Below are 13,872 nucleotides of genomic sequence, written 5' to 3' on the forward strand. Positions count from 1 at the left end.
GGGGAACCTGGTTGAGGTGGGACGGTCTTGCATTATGAGGGGGGGATGAGTGACCTTTGGATGGACACTGGTAGGAACTCCCTTAAAGTGTTACCCCCTTGGGCCAGCGTGAGGTCCACCACGTTGGGGCCAAGTTTTCCAGGACCAGTAGTAATTCTTGCCTACATGGGCCCAGAGAATATGCTGTCCGGCCCACTTAGTTGTTGCAAATGGGTCTTAATGATCCATTTGCATCCTCCCGTGAGCGCAGAGCGTGAACCTTGATCCCGACGCCAGTGAGGGGGGGGCCGGAGCATTGGAAACGCTGTTTTCTTCACAACGCTCGCAGCACGAGGTGGAGAATTCAGCCCGTTATGTGTTTATAGTGATTACTTAGCAGCAACATTGAAGCTGAATAGGGCACTTTAATGCATGTATAACATAATTGGAGGTGATGTCATCAACTGTTCGCACGGGTAACTGCACAGGGTAGGTCTTCAGCCTGCACTGAACACATCTGAATAAATATCCTTAGTTTGCTGAACCTTCGTGGCATCCTAGCCTCAATCCTGCAAACACCAACAAACAAAACGAATAGCCAGAAAAACAGCTGCCAGCTTCCTGGGTTTGGACAGGAACAATGCGCATTGTGGGCGCGATTTACCGACCGACCCACCGCGTGTTTTTCGGCGGTGGAGACAGCCCACCAGCGGGATTTACCGACCCCGCCACTGTCAACAGGATTTCCCGGTGACTGCACCCCACGTCACCAGGAAACCGTTGTGCCAGCGTGGGACCAGAATATCCTGCCAGCATGAACAGTCAGTAGATCACGCCCTGTATTTACTAATCCTATTCAGCACTGAACATGGTAAGTCAAGAAAATCAGCCATTGTTTTTCCTTTGTAGATTTTAGGATAAACTAATGGTAATAATAAGTTGTACATATTTCTTATTCAGGTTTCCAGGATGTGCACGTAATGATCTTTGTTGGATTTGGATTTCTGATGACTTTCTTGAAGAGATATGGATTCAGCAGTGTGGGATTTAATTTACTCATTGCTGCATTTGGTCTTCAGTGGGGCACACTGATGCAAGGCTGGCTGCACCATTCAGATGACGGAAAAATTAAAGTCAACATTTTAAGGTATTTTTTTGGGTGGGGGGGCACGACTTAACGGGAACGTTGTTAAGTGTAATTTTGGGTGGGTGTGGCTGGGTGATTCCCATCGGCTTTGGCGGTGAAAGATTCACACCACTATTTAACCACACTTAGTCGCTTTTTTGGCCCCTGGGGAGTTTCTCACCCGTTGAACCCACACTTAGAAATGTTTTCATAACTGGGAGCTGAACTCGCTGGCCAGGCTGGCTCCTCAGAGTTTGGGCCGCCATTTTGAAAGGATGCCCTGATCTCAAAGTGAATTTGAAGGTCCCCCACCCACCGGCACCGTCACCCCCCCCCCCCCCCCCACCCCCCACCCCCACTCCCACCCTCTCCCACACACATGGACATTATACCCCACATCCCCCAAGTGAAGATATCCTGCTATGGGGTCACTGAAGGTCCCCTTTCCAGGCCACTCAATGCCCCCTTTTGGGCCCCACCTCTTTCAGGACCTCCTTCCTTCACCCTCCAATCTTTTATAGGCCCCTTCATATCCACCCTTCACCCCCACCCACCCTTCATACCCCCCTCATAACCTCCTTTCATGTGAATGTACTCCCCAGGTCTTGACCTTTGGAAGTGCCACCCTGGAACCTGGGCATGCAGGCACTGCCACCCTGTCAGTGCTCCTAGCAGCCTGAGTGCCACCTGCGCACCTTGGGAGTACCCGGGTGGCAGTACCAAGAGGGCACTCTGTCTCTGAATAGCCAGGGGCCTCAAAGGCCTGAAATGCTCCATTTCTGTGGACCAGTACAAATCAGCATCCTGCTGGGGTCCCCTTGGTGAAGCCAATAGATCCTGGGAGCTGGTATCAACATAGTTAAGTGACCACTTAAGCTCACTTAAGTATGCAAGTCTGGATCCCGCCTATTAGAATCATTGAATTTATAGTGCAGAAGGAGGCCATTCGGCCCATCGAGGCTGCACCAGCCCTTGGAAAGAGCACCCCACCCAAGCCCGCACCTCCACCTTATCCCCATAACCCCACCTAACGTTTTTGGACACTGAGGGCAATTTAGCATGGCCAATCCACCTAACCTGCATAACCCACACATCTTTGGACTGTGGGAGGAAACCTGAGCACCCGGAGGAAACCCGAGCACCCGGAGGAAACCCACACAGATACGGGGAGAACGTGCAGACTCCACACAGTCAGTGACCCAAGCCGGGAATCTAACCTGGGACCCTGGATGTGTGAAGCGACAGTGCTAACTACTGTGCTACCATGCCGCCTGTGGGCAGGATCCAGATCATGAAATGAAATTAAATGAAAATCGCTTATTGTCACGAGTAGGCTTCAATGAAGTTACTGTGAAAAGCCCCTAGTCGCCACATTCCGGCGCCTGTTCGGGGCAGCTGGTACGGGAATTGAACCGTGCTGCTGGCCTGCCTGCCTTGGGCTGCTTTAAAAGCCAGCGATTTAGCCCTATGAGCTAAACCAGCCCCGCGAGATCTCGTTAGACCTTGCGGGGCATCACTACTGTTGAGACTCCCGGTAGAGTACTCTCGCGACCTTTACTGGCTGCCCCATGCCAATTCCAGCGCGGCGCGGCCAGTAAATTGCACCCATATTGATTCATTGATGGACAAATATATGTATTAAAGCTCGAAAAATGATTTGGTCCTGATGAAGTAATGTATTGCTCATTGGATGGCTCTCTGCCACTCAGGTGATAGTGCACTGCAGGTCTTATGATCATCTTATCCTATATTTAAATTAATGGATAAAACTTCTTGCACAGTCTCCTAACCTCTGCGCCAGAATTCCCAATAGAATACCAGAGTATTTGTAAATCTACCCTATAATTTCAGTTATAATCTGTAATATACTTAGAATTTGTTCCTTTCATAATTCTCAGAGAGATTAAAGAAACAGCCCAAATCAAATGTGTACTAATACAAAATCGCCATATAAGAGGTGCACTCCACCCAAAGTACAGCAGACATTGGAAGTACAGTTAAGTTCCCCAACAAATTATCCAAACCACAGTCTCGAAAAAAAATCAGTACCACACAAAAACGTCCCATGACAGCTATTCTTGTGACTTTCTAAATAGGCACTAATTAAGATTGCCATGTGCAGATTTCTCACCACTCTCCTTGATTGAACAGGCCAAGATGTGAAGCGATGACTCCAACAATATGGATGATCTGCTAACAAAGTTGGCTTCTTGAGACCTTTATTTTATGCTTTAAAGATGTTGTCAGCCCATCTTAGCCATGTTGTTGTGAATAGCCAATTGGTCCATAATTTGTCAACAATGGGATAAGAGCTAGCCCATTGGTTTTAGCTAAGTACACACCTTGGGCAGGATTTTCCAGTCCTGCCGACCTCTTGCTGTGGGTTCCCCAGTGACAGAGGGTGAGAACAATGGGAAACCCTGTTGAAAGCAGCAGAAGATCCCGCCAATGGTAGGCCACCTCAGCCTCAAAACTGTAGGAGCAGAAAATCTGATCCACTGTCTTAAGTTCAAGACAATGGCTTCTCTTAAGCTATGTGACTTATCTTAAGTTAATTTAAATGCTGAACAATGAATGGTTAAATTAACTGGCTGTCAATTTATGATTCATTCAATCAATATCAACACAGTTAATGTCATCTCTCCAAACCAGTTGGGAAGACAGCCTTTTACAGGTCTCTTGATGTATGACTAGTGTACTTAGAACCAAGTGTTAATAATGCATAATTAGAAAACATAAAACATTACAAACTTCATGTGCCAGGCTATATTACAAGCCTTATTTATACATTTATTGATTAATTGCTATTAAGGCTCTGTATTTGATTGATCTTGTTGGTTTCCAATAATAACGTAATCGGTTTAGTCGTTTAAATGGCTTCTTATCTCAGTGTTAATACAAAATGGCATTTTAACTTATCATTACAACACTTATAACTTAAATTAACCTGAAAATGGTTGGGTTATACTAAAACTATTGATTTTGAAACTACCAACAGTGGTCCAATAGAAATTGCTGAGTAGACATGTAGACGTAGGTAATAATTTTAGTAGAACATAATGCTGGTGAATGGACTTCCACCAAGGAGTTAAAGCAAGTAATGATCAAAAATGATTCACGCACATTGCTTTTATTTCATAATTTTACCAGCAAACTCATAAAATGGTTAATTATGTATGTGTATGCCATGTTAATAGACCACATGCCAAATGATGGTGTCTATTATTAATTTTTATTTACTAATCTGAAATGCAATAACCAACACCTGGATTCCCAATCAGCTACATGTAACTAGTGGCCATTGGTCACCAATGGCTGTTAATAGTCACTGAATTGAACTTAAAACATAAACAATGGAAAGTAATGTTAATATTCTTGTTCTGTAGCTTAATTAATGCAGACTTCAGCACAGCAACTGTTCTGATTTCATTTGGAGCCATCTTGGGAAAGACCAGTCCAATCCAGCTTCTGATTATGACTCTGCTCGAGATTACGATATTTGCTTGCAATGAGCACCTAGTTACTGGTATCTTGAAGGTACGTATGCCTCACTTTCTGAGACCGCAAGGCAAAATGTCAAGGGTCACAGTACAGGGCACAACTCAGGCTGAAAAAAGATGAGATAAACTGGAAGTGAAATTGATGAAGTGAAGAAAGTTTAGAATACATTTTTGGATTTTCGAGAGATTACAAAAGATTGAGGGATGAGAAATGTTGAGGACCTGGAAAGGGATTAGTTAAAATGAGGAATTGTCAATGAGTGTTGATGTCAACATCATCACTGAGGTGGAAAGAAGGATAAAAAGTATTCAGGGGAATCTTAGAAGGAACAGGACAGGCAAATACACAGATTTCATAATGGGCAGAATTGTCTCAGAAATCAGCAAAGTCCGATCGCGCACGGAGAAAGCGATGTTGAGCAGGAGAATGGTGATGAGACAAATATCAGCCATGATTTAATGGCGGAGCAGACTCGGTGGGCCGAGTGGCCTAATTCTGCTGCTATGTCTTATGGTCTTATGGAGCCACTGATGGCAATGGCAGCTTTTTCCACCGGATTTTCCGCGATTAGAAAAAATCTAATTTGTTACTGTTGCCCACCAAAGCCATGGGGGCAACAGTAACAAAATTGTACATATGAACCATCTTGCTCATCTATTGTACAGTGTACAGATGTAAAAAGTCAACACAAATAATTGAAAGTAGAAAGAAAAAGGACCGGGGGGTAGGGGCTGAGGGGGTAGGGGCTTGGGGGTTATCTCCAATGTTTGGCTTTTGTAAATTTTATCTGCTCTATACAGACTTGTTTATTTTGAATAAAATTAAAAACCTGAATAAAAACATTTTTAAAAAAATAGGGCATGCCAATTGACGCAGAGAAGTGTCCCAGAACAAGAGAGAAAAATTACCAAGATATTTTTGGGGCCTCCATTATAGCAAAACACAGGAATAGCGAACAAATTAGACATTCATTTGCTATCCTCAGCAACAATAATTCTAGTCCAAAGTCTCTTTAGATTTTCAATTGTCTAGTAGGTCATCAGGCTCAGGTATATGCATTCCATGTGGAAAAAACAATTCAGTTAACATTAAAGAATATACAACATCCAAAATAATATAAAAACATAAGGAAGATGTTTTGAGAGTTAGCAGACCCAGTGGGTAGGAAGCTTGTATCATGGAAGTTAATAACCAGGAAATTGAGTTGGCTGCATCTGGGAGATCTCAGTACCTGAATTTTTAATTTGCTTTATATTGGGTGCACAACTTGCAAAATTTGCACCATAAAACTTGATTGATTTAAGGCTGTGATGTTTACAAGTGGTTGCTCTAGTAAAATAAAGGACAGATTTATGGCTCAAATGTCAAAATCCATCAATATTTTGTTCAAAGCACGAATCTTCACAGATCACGGCATTGTTGTTCTATCAGTGGAACACTGTAGCTGTCCTTTTAGGATGAATGAATACATTTTGGATGCTTGTGATTTATATGAACAAATAATTTGCCTTGGTTTACATCACTGATTAAAAAAACATTTTGCTTTCTTGCAATTCAAAATTTGTTGGTTTATTTAGGGTGCTGTAATCTGGGTGGAGGAAGGAAGAGAGATTAAAACAAAACTAAATAGTGGAATACTGTTAAGGGACTAGCACCGGCACCACGTGGAACACATCATTCTCATGAGAAACTATGGCGAATTCGCCGGATTTTCCGCAATTAGAAAACAATTGTCAGAATTTCTCCACCTGGAGAAGATCAAATGCACCATCTGAGGGTCGGAAGAGGGCTTCCGCAAAGCGCGGGGACTTAGTCTAGAGAACCACCTGGATGCAGTGTTAGAGCCTGTAAGCCAGGAGGTTAGACACCAGTTAAGTTGGCATGTGTGCAGGGCACAGTTTAGTTATAGGGGCTAGGCCACAAATCTGTATATATTCGTTCACATTAAACACCTGTTGCCGGGGGCAGGAGGAGTGAGGGAGTGTGGGATTGGGATGCAGTGTCTGTGCCCCTGGCCAGTCCCCCCCAAACCCCTAGTCAGTGAACTCAAAGGCTGACACCTGCAGCCGCATATATACACTGCACTCCCCACACACTCCATCCCAGCCAACAAAATGGCAGTAAGGAGAGCGGCACCAAGGTTCGCAGACGCAGAGCTCGAGACCCTCTTGGATGCTGTGGAGGAGAGAAGGGTGACCCTCTACCCCGGTCTGGGAAGAAGGCTGCCAACCGCCACAGTTCACTGTACCTGGGCCCAGGTGGCAGAGGCAGTGAGTGCCGTGGGCAACACCGTCTGGATAGGCCAGCAGTGCCGGAAAAAACTGCACGTCCTCCTCAGGGAGCTCCCCTCGCAGCCCCATCCCCTGGAGTAGTCCGGGGGCCATCGGACACCCCGAGGGGGGAGGTGATGGGGCCCGAGCCAGTGACTCCCACAGGGGAGGTGCCGGAATACAGCAGTACCTCGGACTCTCCCCCTCCTGTCCCTGGTGCATCTTGTGGGCAGCTGGCAGAACAGGGCAGCAGCACGCCACCCGGGACACCCAAGCAGCCGCCGGGCCCACCCAGGCCTGGTCACCCCAGAAGACTTCCGCCATAGGGGACCCATGTCACAGGGCAGGAATCAGCAGGCCACCTCCAGTCCTACAGTGCCGTCTGGGGAACTACCGAGATGTAGCGTTAGAGCCTGTAAGGTCAGGCGGTTAGACACCAGTTAAGTTACACGGGTGCAGAGCACCCTAGTTATAGGGGCTAGGGCACAAATTTGTATATATTTGTTCACATTAAACACCTGTTGCCGGGGACAGGAGGAGTGAGGGAGTGTGGCATTGGGATGCGGTGTCCGTGCCCCTGACCAGACCCCCCTATCCCCTAGTCGGTGAACCTGAAGGTGATCAGAAGGTCCCGTGTGCGTTGGCCCTGGCGCATGCATCGTGCGGCCTCCTGTGCCTGCCTGGGCTCCATGTCCTGCCCGCCCTCACCCTACCCCACATCCTCCTTGTTGGACGAGGCATGGCGTTCCTCCTCCTCATCCAACACATTGCCCCTCTGCTGTACAATGTTGTGGAGGACACAACAGGCTGTCACAGTGAGGGCGACCCTCTCAGCATCATACTGGAGGGCCCCTCATTGGGTGCGCAACAGATGCCTGCCTTGCAGGCAGCGGTAATGGCAGTCCGTGCTGGACACCACCCCAGTCCCGTGGGGGTCACCCTGGCCACTTGGCCTGCTCCCTCATTCCCCCCCTCCCCGGCCCTGGCCGGGCCCACCACCCCAGCCAGCCTGGCCAGTGTCCGGCCCAGCAGCCCACGGCCGCTCCTCTCCATGCCCTCCCACCTCTCTTCCCCAGCAGCCACCACATCGGTTTCACAATTTTTGAAAGCACAAGTGAACCGTGCCATCGGGAACTCGGCTCATTGGAGGCGGAACTCGCGGAGACCCTGAATAATACCGGGTCAGGCCCGCTAATGACATTCAAACAGTGTTTACTGTACACGCGTTCCGGAACGCATTGACGCCGCCGTCGAGTTGATGGAGAATCGCGATTTGGTGTTGAAACCGATTCTCTGACCAATCAGTTTCCCGAATCTGGCATCGACTGACGGAGAATCCCGCCCTTCAGCACAAAAGAAAGGAAGTTAAGCAAAATATTTCATAATCACTTCTTAGGTCCGAGCTTTTGCGGCCATTTCTGGGCACCACACGTAGGAAGAGACTGTTGTGAGAGACAGTCCAGAGGAGATTTTGAGAATGGCATCAGGGATACAAGACTTTAGTTACATGGAGAGATTAGAGAGGCTTGGTTTGTAGCCAGTAATCAGGGGCGAGATTCTCCGACCCCCCGCCGGGTCGGAGAATCGCCGGGGGCTGGCGTGAATCCGCCCCCGCCGGTTGTCGAAGTCTCCGGCACTGGATATTTGGCGGGGGCGGGAATCGCGGCGCGCCGGTTGGCGGGCCCCCCCCGCTCGATTCTCCGGCCCGGATGGGCCGATGTCCCGCCGCTAAAATGCCTGTCCCGCCGGCGTAAATTAAACCACCTACCTTACCGGCGGGACAAGGCGGCGCGGGCAGGCTCCGGGGTCCTGGGGGGGGCGCGAGGCGATCTGGCCCCGGGGGGTACTCCCACGGTGGCCTGGCCCGCGAACGGGGCCCACCGATCCGCGGGCGGGCCTGTGCCGTGGGGGCACTCTTTCCGTTCCGCCTCCGCCACGGTCTCCACCATGGCGGAGGCAGAAGAGACTCCCTCCACTGCGCATGCATTCCATGCCCCCACTACTCTCTGGGTAAAGAACCTACCTCTGATATCCCTCCTATATCTTCCACCTTTCACCTTAAATTTATGTCCCCTTGTAATGGTTTGTTCCACCCGGGGAAAAAGTCTCTGACTGTCTACTCTATCTATTCCCCTGATCATCTTATAAACCTCTATCAAGTCGCCCCTCATCCTTCTCCGTTCTAATGAGAAAAGGCCTAGAACCCTCAACCTTTCCTCGTAAGACCTACTCTCCATTCCAGGCAACATCCTGGTAAATCTTCTTTGCACCTTTTCCAAAGCTTCCACATCCTTCCTAAAATGAGGCGACCAAAACTGTACACAGTACTCCAAATGTGGCCTTACAAAAGTTTTGTACAGCTGCATCATCACCTCACGGCTCTTAAATTCAATCCCTCTGTTAATGAACGCGAGCACACCATAGGCCTTCTTCACAGCTCTATCCACTTGAGTGGCAACTTTCAAAGATGTATGAACATAGACCCCAAGATCTCTCTGCTCCTCCACATTGCCAAGAACTCTACCGTTAACCCTGTATTCCGCATTCATATTTGTCCTTCCAAAATGGACAACCTCCTCACACTTTTCAGGGTTAAACTCCATCTGCCACTTCTCAGCCCAGCTCTGCATCCTATCTATGTCTCTTTGCAGCCGACAACAGCCCTCCTTACTATCCACAACTCCACCAATCTTCGTATCGTCTGCAAATTTACTGACCCACCCTTCAACTCCCTCATCCAAGTCATTAATGAAAATCACAAACAGCAGAGGACCCAGAACTGATCCCTGCGGTACGCCACTGGTAACTGGGATCCAGGCTGAATATTTGCCATCCACCACCACTCTCTGACTTCTATTGGTTAGCCAGTTCGTTATCCAACTGGCCAAATTTCCCACTATCCCATGCCTCCTTACTTTCTTCATAAGCCTACCATGGGGAACTTTATCAAATGCCTTACTAAAATCCATGTACACTACATCCACTGCTTTACCTTCATCCACATGCTTGGTCACCTCCTCAAAGAATTCAATAAGACTTGTAAGGCAAGACCTACCCCTCACAAATCCGTGCTGACTATCCCTAATCAAGCAGTGTCTTTCCAGATGCTCAGAAATCCTATCCTTCAGTACCCTTTCCATTACTTTGCCTACCACCGAAGTAAGACTAACAGGCCTGTAATTCCCAGGGTTATCCCTCGTCCCTTTTTTGAACAGGGGCACGACATTCGCCACTCTCCAATCCCCTGGTACCACCCCTGTTGACAGTGAGGACGAAAGGATCATTGCCAACGGCTCTGCAATTTCATCTCTTGCTTCCCATAGAATCCTTGGATATATCCCGTCAGGCCCGGGGGACTTGTCTATCCTCAAGTTTTTCAAAATGCCCAACACATCTTCCTTCCTAACAAGTATTTCCTCGAGCTTACCAATCTGTTTCACACTGTCCTCTCCAACAATATCGCCCCTCTCATTTGTAAATACAGAAGAAAAGTACTCGTTCAAGACCTCTCCTATCTCTTCAGACTCAATACATAATCTCCCGCTACTGTCCTTGATCAGACCTACCCTCGCTCTAGTCATTCTCATATTTCTCACATGTGTAAAAGGCCTTGGGGTTTTCCTTGATCCTACCCGCCAAAGATTGTTCATGCCCTCTCTTAGCTCTCCTAATCCCTTTCTTCAGTTCCCTCCTGGCTATCTTGTATCCCTCCAATGCCCTGTCTGAACCTTGTTTCCTCAGCCTTACATAAGTCACCTTTTTCCTCTTAACAAGACATTCAACCTCTCTTGTCAACCATGGTTCCCTCACTCGACCATCTCTTCCCTGCCTGACAGGGACATACATATCAAGGACACGTAGTATCTGTTCCTTGAACAAGTTCCACATTTCATTTGTGTCCTTCCCTGCCAGCCTATGTTCCCAACTTATGCACTTCAATTCTTGTCTGACAACATCGTATTTACACTTCCCCCAATTATAAACCTTGCCCTGTTGCACGCACCTATCCCTCTCCATTACTAAAGTGAAAGTCACAGAATTGTGGTCACTATCTCCAAAATGCTCCCCCACTAACAAATCTATCACTTGCCCTGGTTCATTACCCAGTACTAAATCCAATATTGCCTCTCCTCTGGTCGGACAATCTACATACTGCGTTAGAAAAGCTTCCTGGACACACTGCACAAACACCACCCCATCCAAACCATTTGATCTAAAGAGTTTCCACTCAATATTTGGGAAGTTAAAGTCGCCCATGACTACTACCCTATGACTTCTGCACCTTTCCAAAATCTGTTTCCCAATCTGTTCCTCCACATCTCTGCTACTATTGGGGGGCCTATAGAAAACTCCTAACAAGGTGACTGCTCCTTTCCTATTTCTGACTTCAACCCATACTACCTCATTAGGGTGATACTCCTCAAACTGCCTTTCTGCAGCTGTTATACTATCTCTAATTAATAATGCCACCCCCCCCACCTCTTTTACCACCCTCCCTAATCTTATTGAAACATCTATAACCAGGAACCTCCAACAACCATTTCTGCCCCTCTTCTATCCAAGTTTCCGTGATGGCCACCACATCGTAGTCCCAAGTACCGATCCATGCCTTAAGTTCACCCACCTTATTCCTGATGCTTCTTGCGTTGAAGTATACACACTTCAACCCATCTCCGTGCCTGCAAGTACTCTCCTTTGTCAGTGTTCCCTTCCCCACTGCCTCATTACACGCTTTGGCGTCCTGAATATCGGCTACCTTAGTTGCTGGACTACAAATCCGGTTCCCATTCCCCAGCCAAATTAGTTTAAACCCTCCCGAAGAGTACTAGAAAACCTCCCTCCCAGGATATTGGTGCCCCTCTGGTTCAGATGCAACCCGTCCTGCTTGTACAGGTCCCACCTTCCCCAGAATGCGCTCCAATTATCCAAATACCTGAAGCCCTCCCTCCTACACCATTCCTGCAGCCACGTGTTCAACTGCACTCTCTCCCTATTCCTAGCCTCGCTATCACGTGGCACCGGCAACAAACCAGAGATGACAACTCTGTCTGTCCTGGCTTTTAACTTCCAGCCTAACTCCCTAAACTTGTTTATTGCCTCCACACCCCTTTTCCTACCTATGTCGTTGAAACCAATGTGCACCACGACTTCTGGCCGCTCACCCTCCCCCTTAAGGATCCTGAAGACACGATCCGAGACATCCCTGGCCCTGGCACCCGGGAGGCAACATACCTTCCGGGAGTCTCGCTCGCGACCACAGAATCTCCTATCTATTCTCCTAACCATTGAATCTCCTACAACTATTGCTTTTCTATTCTCCCCCCTTCCCTTCTGAGCCCCAGAGCCAGACTCAGTGCCAGAGACCTGGCCGCTAGGGCCTTCCCCCGGTAGGTCATCCCCCCCCAACAGCATCCAAAACGGTATACTTGTTTTGAAGGGGAACGGCCACGAGGGATCCCTGCACTGTCTGCCTGTTTGTTTTTTTCCCCCTGACTGTAACCCAGCTATTCTTGTCCTGTACCTTGGGTGTGGTTACCTCCTTGTAACTCTTCTCAATCACCCCCTCTGCCTCCCGGATGATCCGAAGTTCATCCAGCTTCAGCTCCAGTTCCCTAACACGGTCTTTGAGGAGCTGAAGTTGGGTGCATTTCCCGCAGGTATAGTCAGTGGGGACACCGGTGGTATCCCTCACCACCCACATCCTACAGGAGGAGCATGTAACTGGCCTAGCCTCCATCCCCTCTTACCTTACAGAATATAGCTGCCGTGTGGACTAACTAGATCTCCGTCCTCCGACCCTGCTCCCAGTCAGCTACACTTTCTGTAAACTCCTGGCTCTCTTCGCACTCTTTGCGGAAATGTCGGAAACAAAATGAAAGGAGCACCTTACTCCCTCCTCACCTAACTCCCTCGGTCACCAAACTCTCACTATCGCACTCAAATGCACCAAATTCAGCACTCCCTCGGTCACCAAACTCTCACTATCGCACTCAAATGCACCAAATTCAGCACTCCCTCGGTCACCAAACTCTCACTATCGCACTCAAATGCACCAAATTCAGCACTCCCTCGGTCACCAAACTCTCATTATCGCACTCAAATGCACCAAATTCAGCACTCAGTGCAAACAAAGTCTGCACTGTAGGGGATCACTTTTATACTGTGAATCTAGCCTCTGAAAAACTGGCCTAATCCAATTAACTAATTAACAAGCTCCAGCTGCAAGTGCCTACAAGTAGAAGCCTGTTTAAAGCTGATTGAAAATTCACCTTCTTCTAAACCAAACAGCAACTTTTAAGTTAATTAACTAAATAAAAGAAAGACTAAACTTTAGATAAAAATGAAGCCTTATACTCCCTCGGTCACCAAACTCTCACTATCGCATTCAAATGCACCAAATTCAGCACTCAGTGCTGAACCTCCCACAGTCGAACGATGTGCAGGTTAGGTGGATTGGCCATGCTCAAATTGCCCCTTAGAGTCCAAAAAACGATTTGGTGGAGTTACGGGAATAGAGTGGGGACTTCGGCCTCTCTCAGAGGGTCGGTGCAGATCTGATGGCCAAATAGCCACAAAGAACAAAGAAAAGTACAGCACAGGAACAGCCCTTTCGGCCCTCCAAGCCTGTGCCGAACATGATGCTCGAACTAAAAACAAAACCTTCTGCCCTTACTCAGTCCGTATCCCTCTATTTCCTCCCTATTCATGTACCCATCCAGATTCCTCCTAAACATTGCTAATGTGCCTGCTTTCACCACATCCTCTGGCAATGCGTTCCAGGCACCCACCACACCCTGTGTGAAAAACTTACCCCGCACATCTCCCTTAAACTTTCCCCCTCTCACCTTGAACCATGCCCCCTTGTAATTCACACTTCCACCCTTGGAAAAAGCCTCTGACTATCCACCCTGTCTATGCCTCTCATAATTTTGTAGACCTTTATCAGGTCTCCCCTCAGCCTCCATCTTTGCAGTGAAAACAATCCTAGTTTATTCA

The 13,872-nt window shown here is 47.9% G+C and overlaps 1 protein-coding gene across 1 annotated transcript in view; it reads left to right on the plus strand.

The window, feature by feature from the left end:
- Nucleotides 1-13,872, plus strand: part of LOC140410677 (ammonium transporter Rh type A-like) — a 93,457-nt gene that overhangs the window by 23,777 nt on the left and 55,808 nt on the right. The window contains exons 2-3 of the mRNA XM_072499063.1: nucleotides 940-1,126; nucleotides 4,492-4,642. Of these exons, the coding sequence (XP_072355164.1) occupies nucleotides 940-1,126; nucleotides 4,492-4,642 (338 nt within the window). The remainder of the gene's footprint in view (nucleotides 1-939; nucleotides 1,127-4,491; nucleotides 4,643-13,872) is intronic.

The sequence above is a fragment of the Scyliorhinus torazame genome, chromosome 4 (assembly GCF_047496885.1).
Source record: "Scyliorhinus torazame isolate Kashiwa2021f chromosome 4, sScyTor2.1, whole genome shotgun sequence".
NCBI classification, from domain to species: domain Eukaryota; kingdom Metazoa; phylum Chordata; class Chondrichthyes; order Carcharhiniformes; family Scyliorhinidae; genus Scyliorhinus; species Scyliorhinus torazame.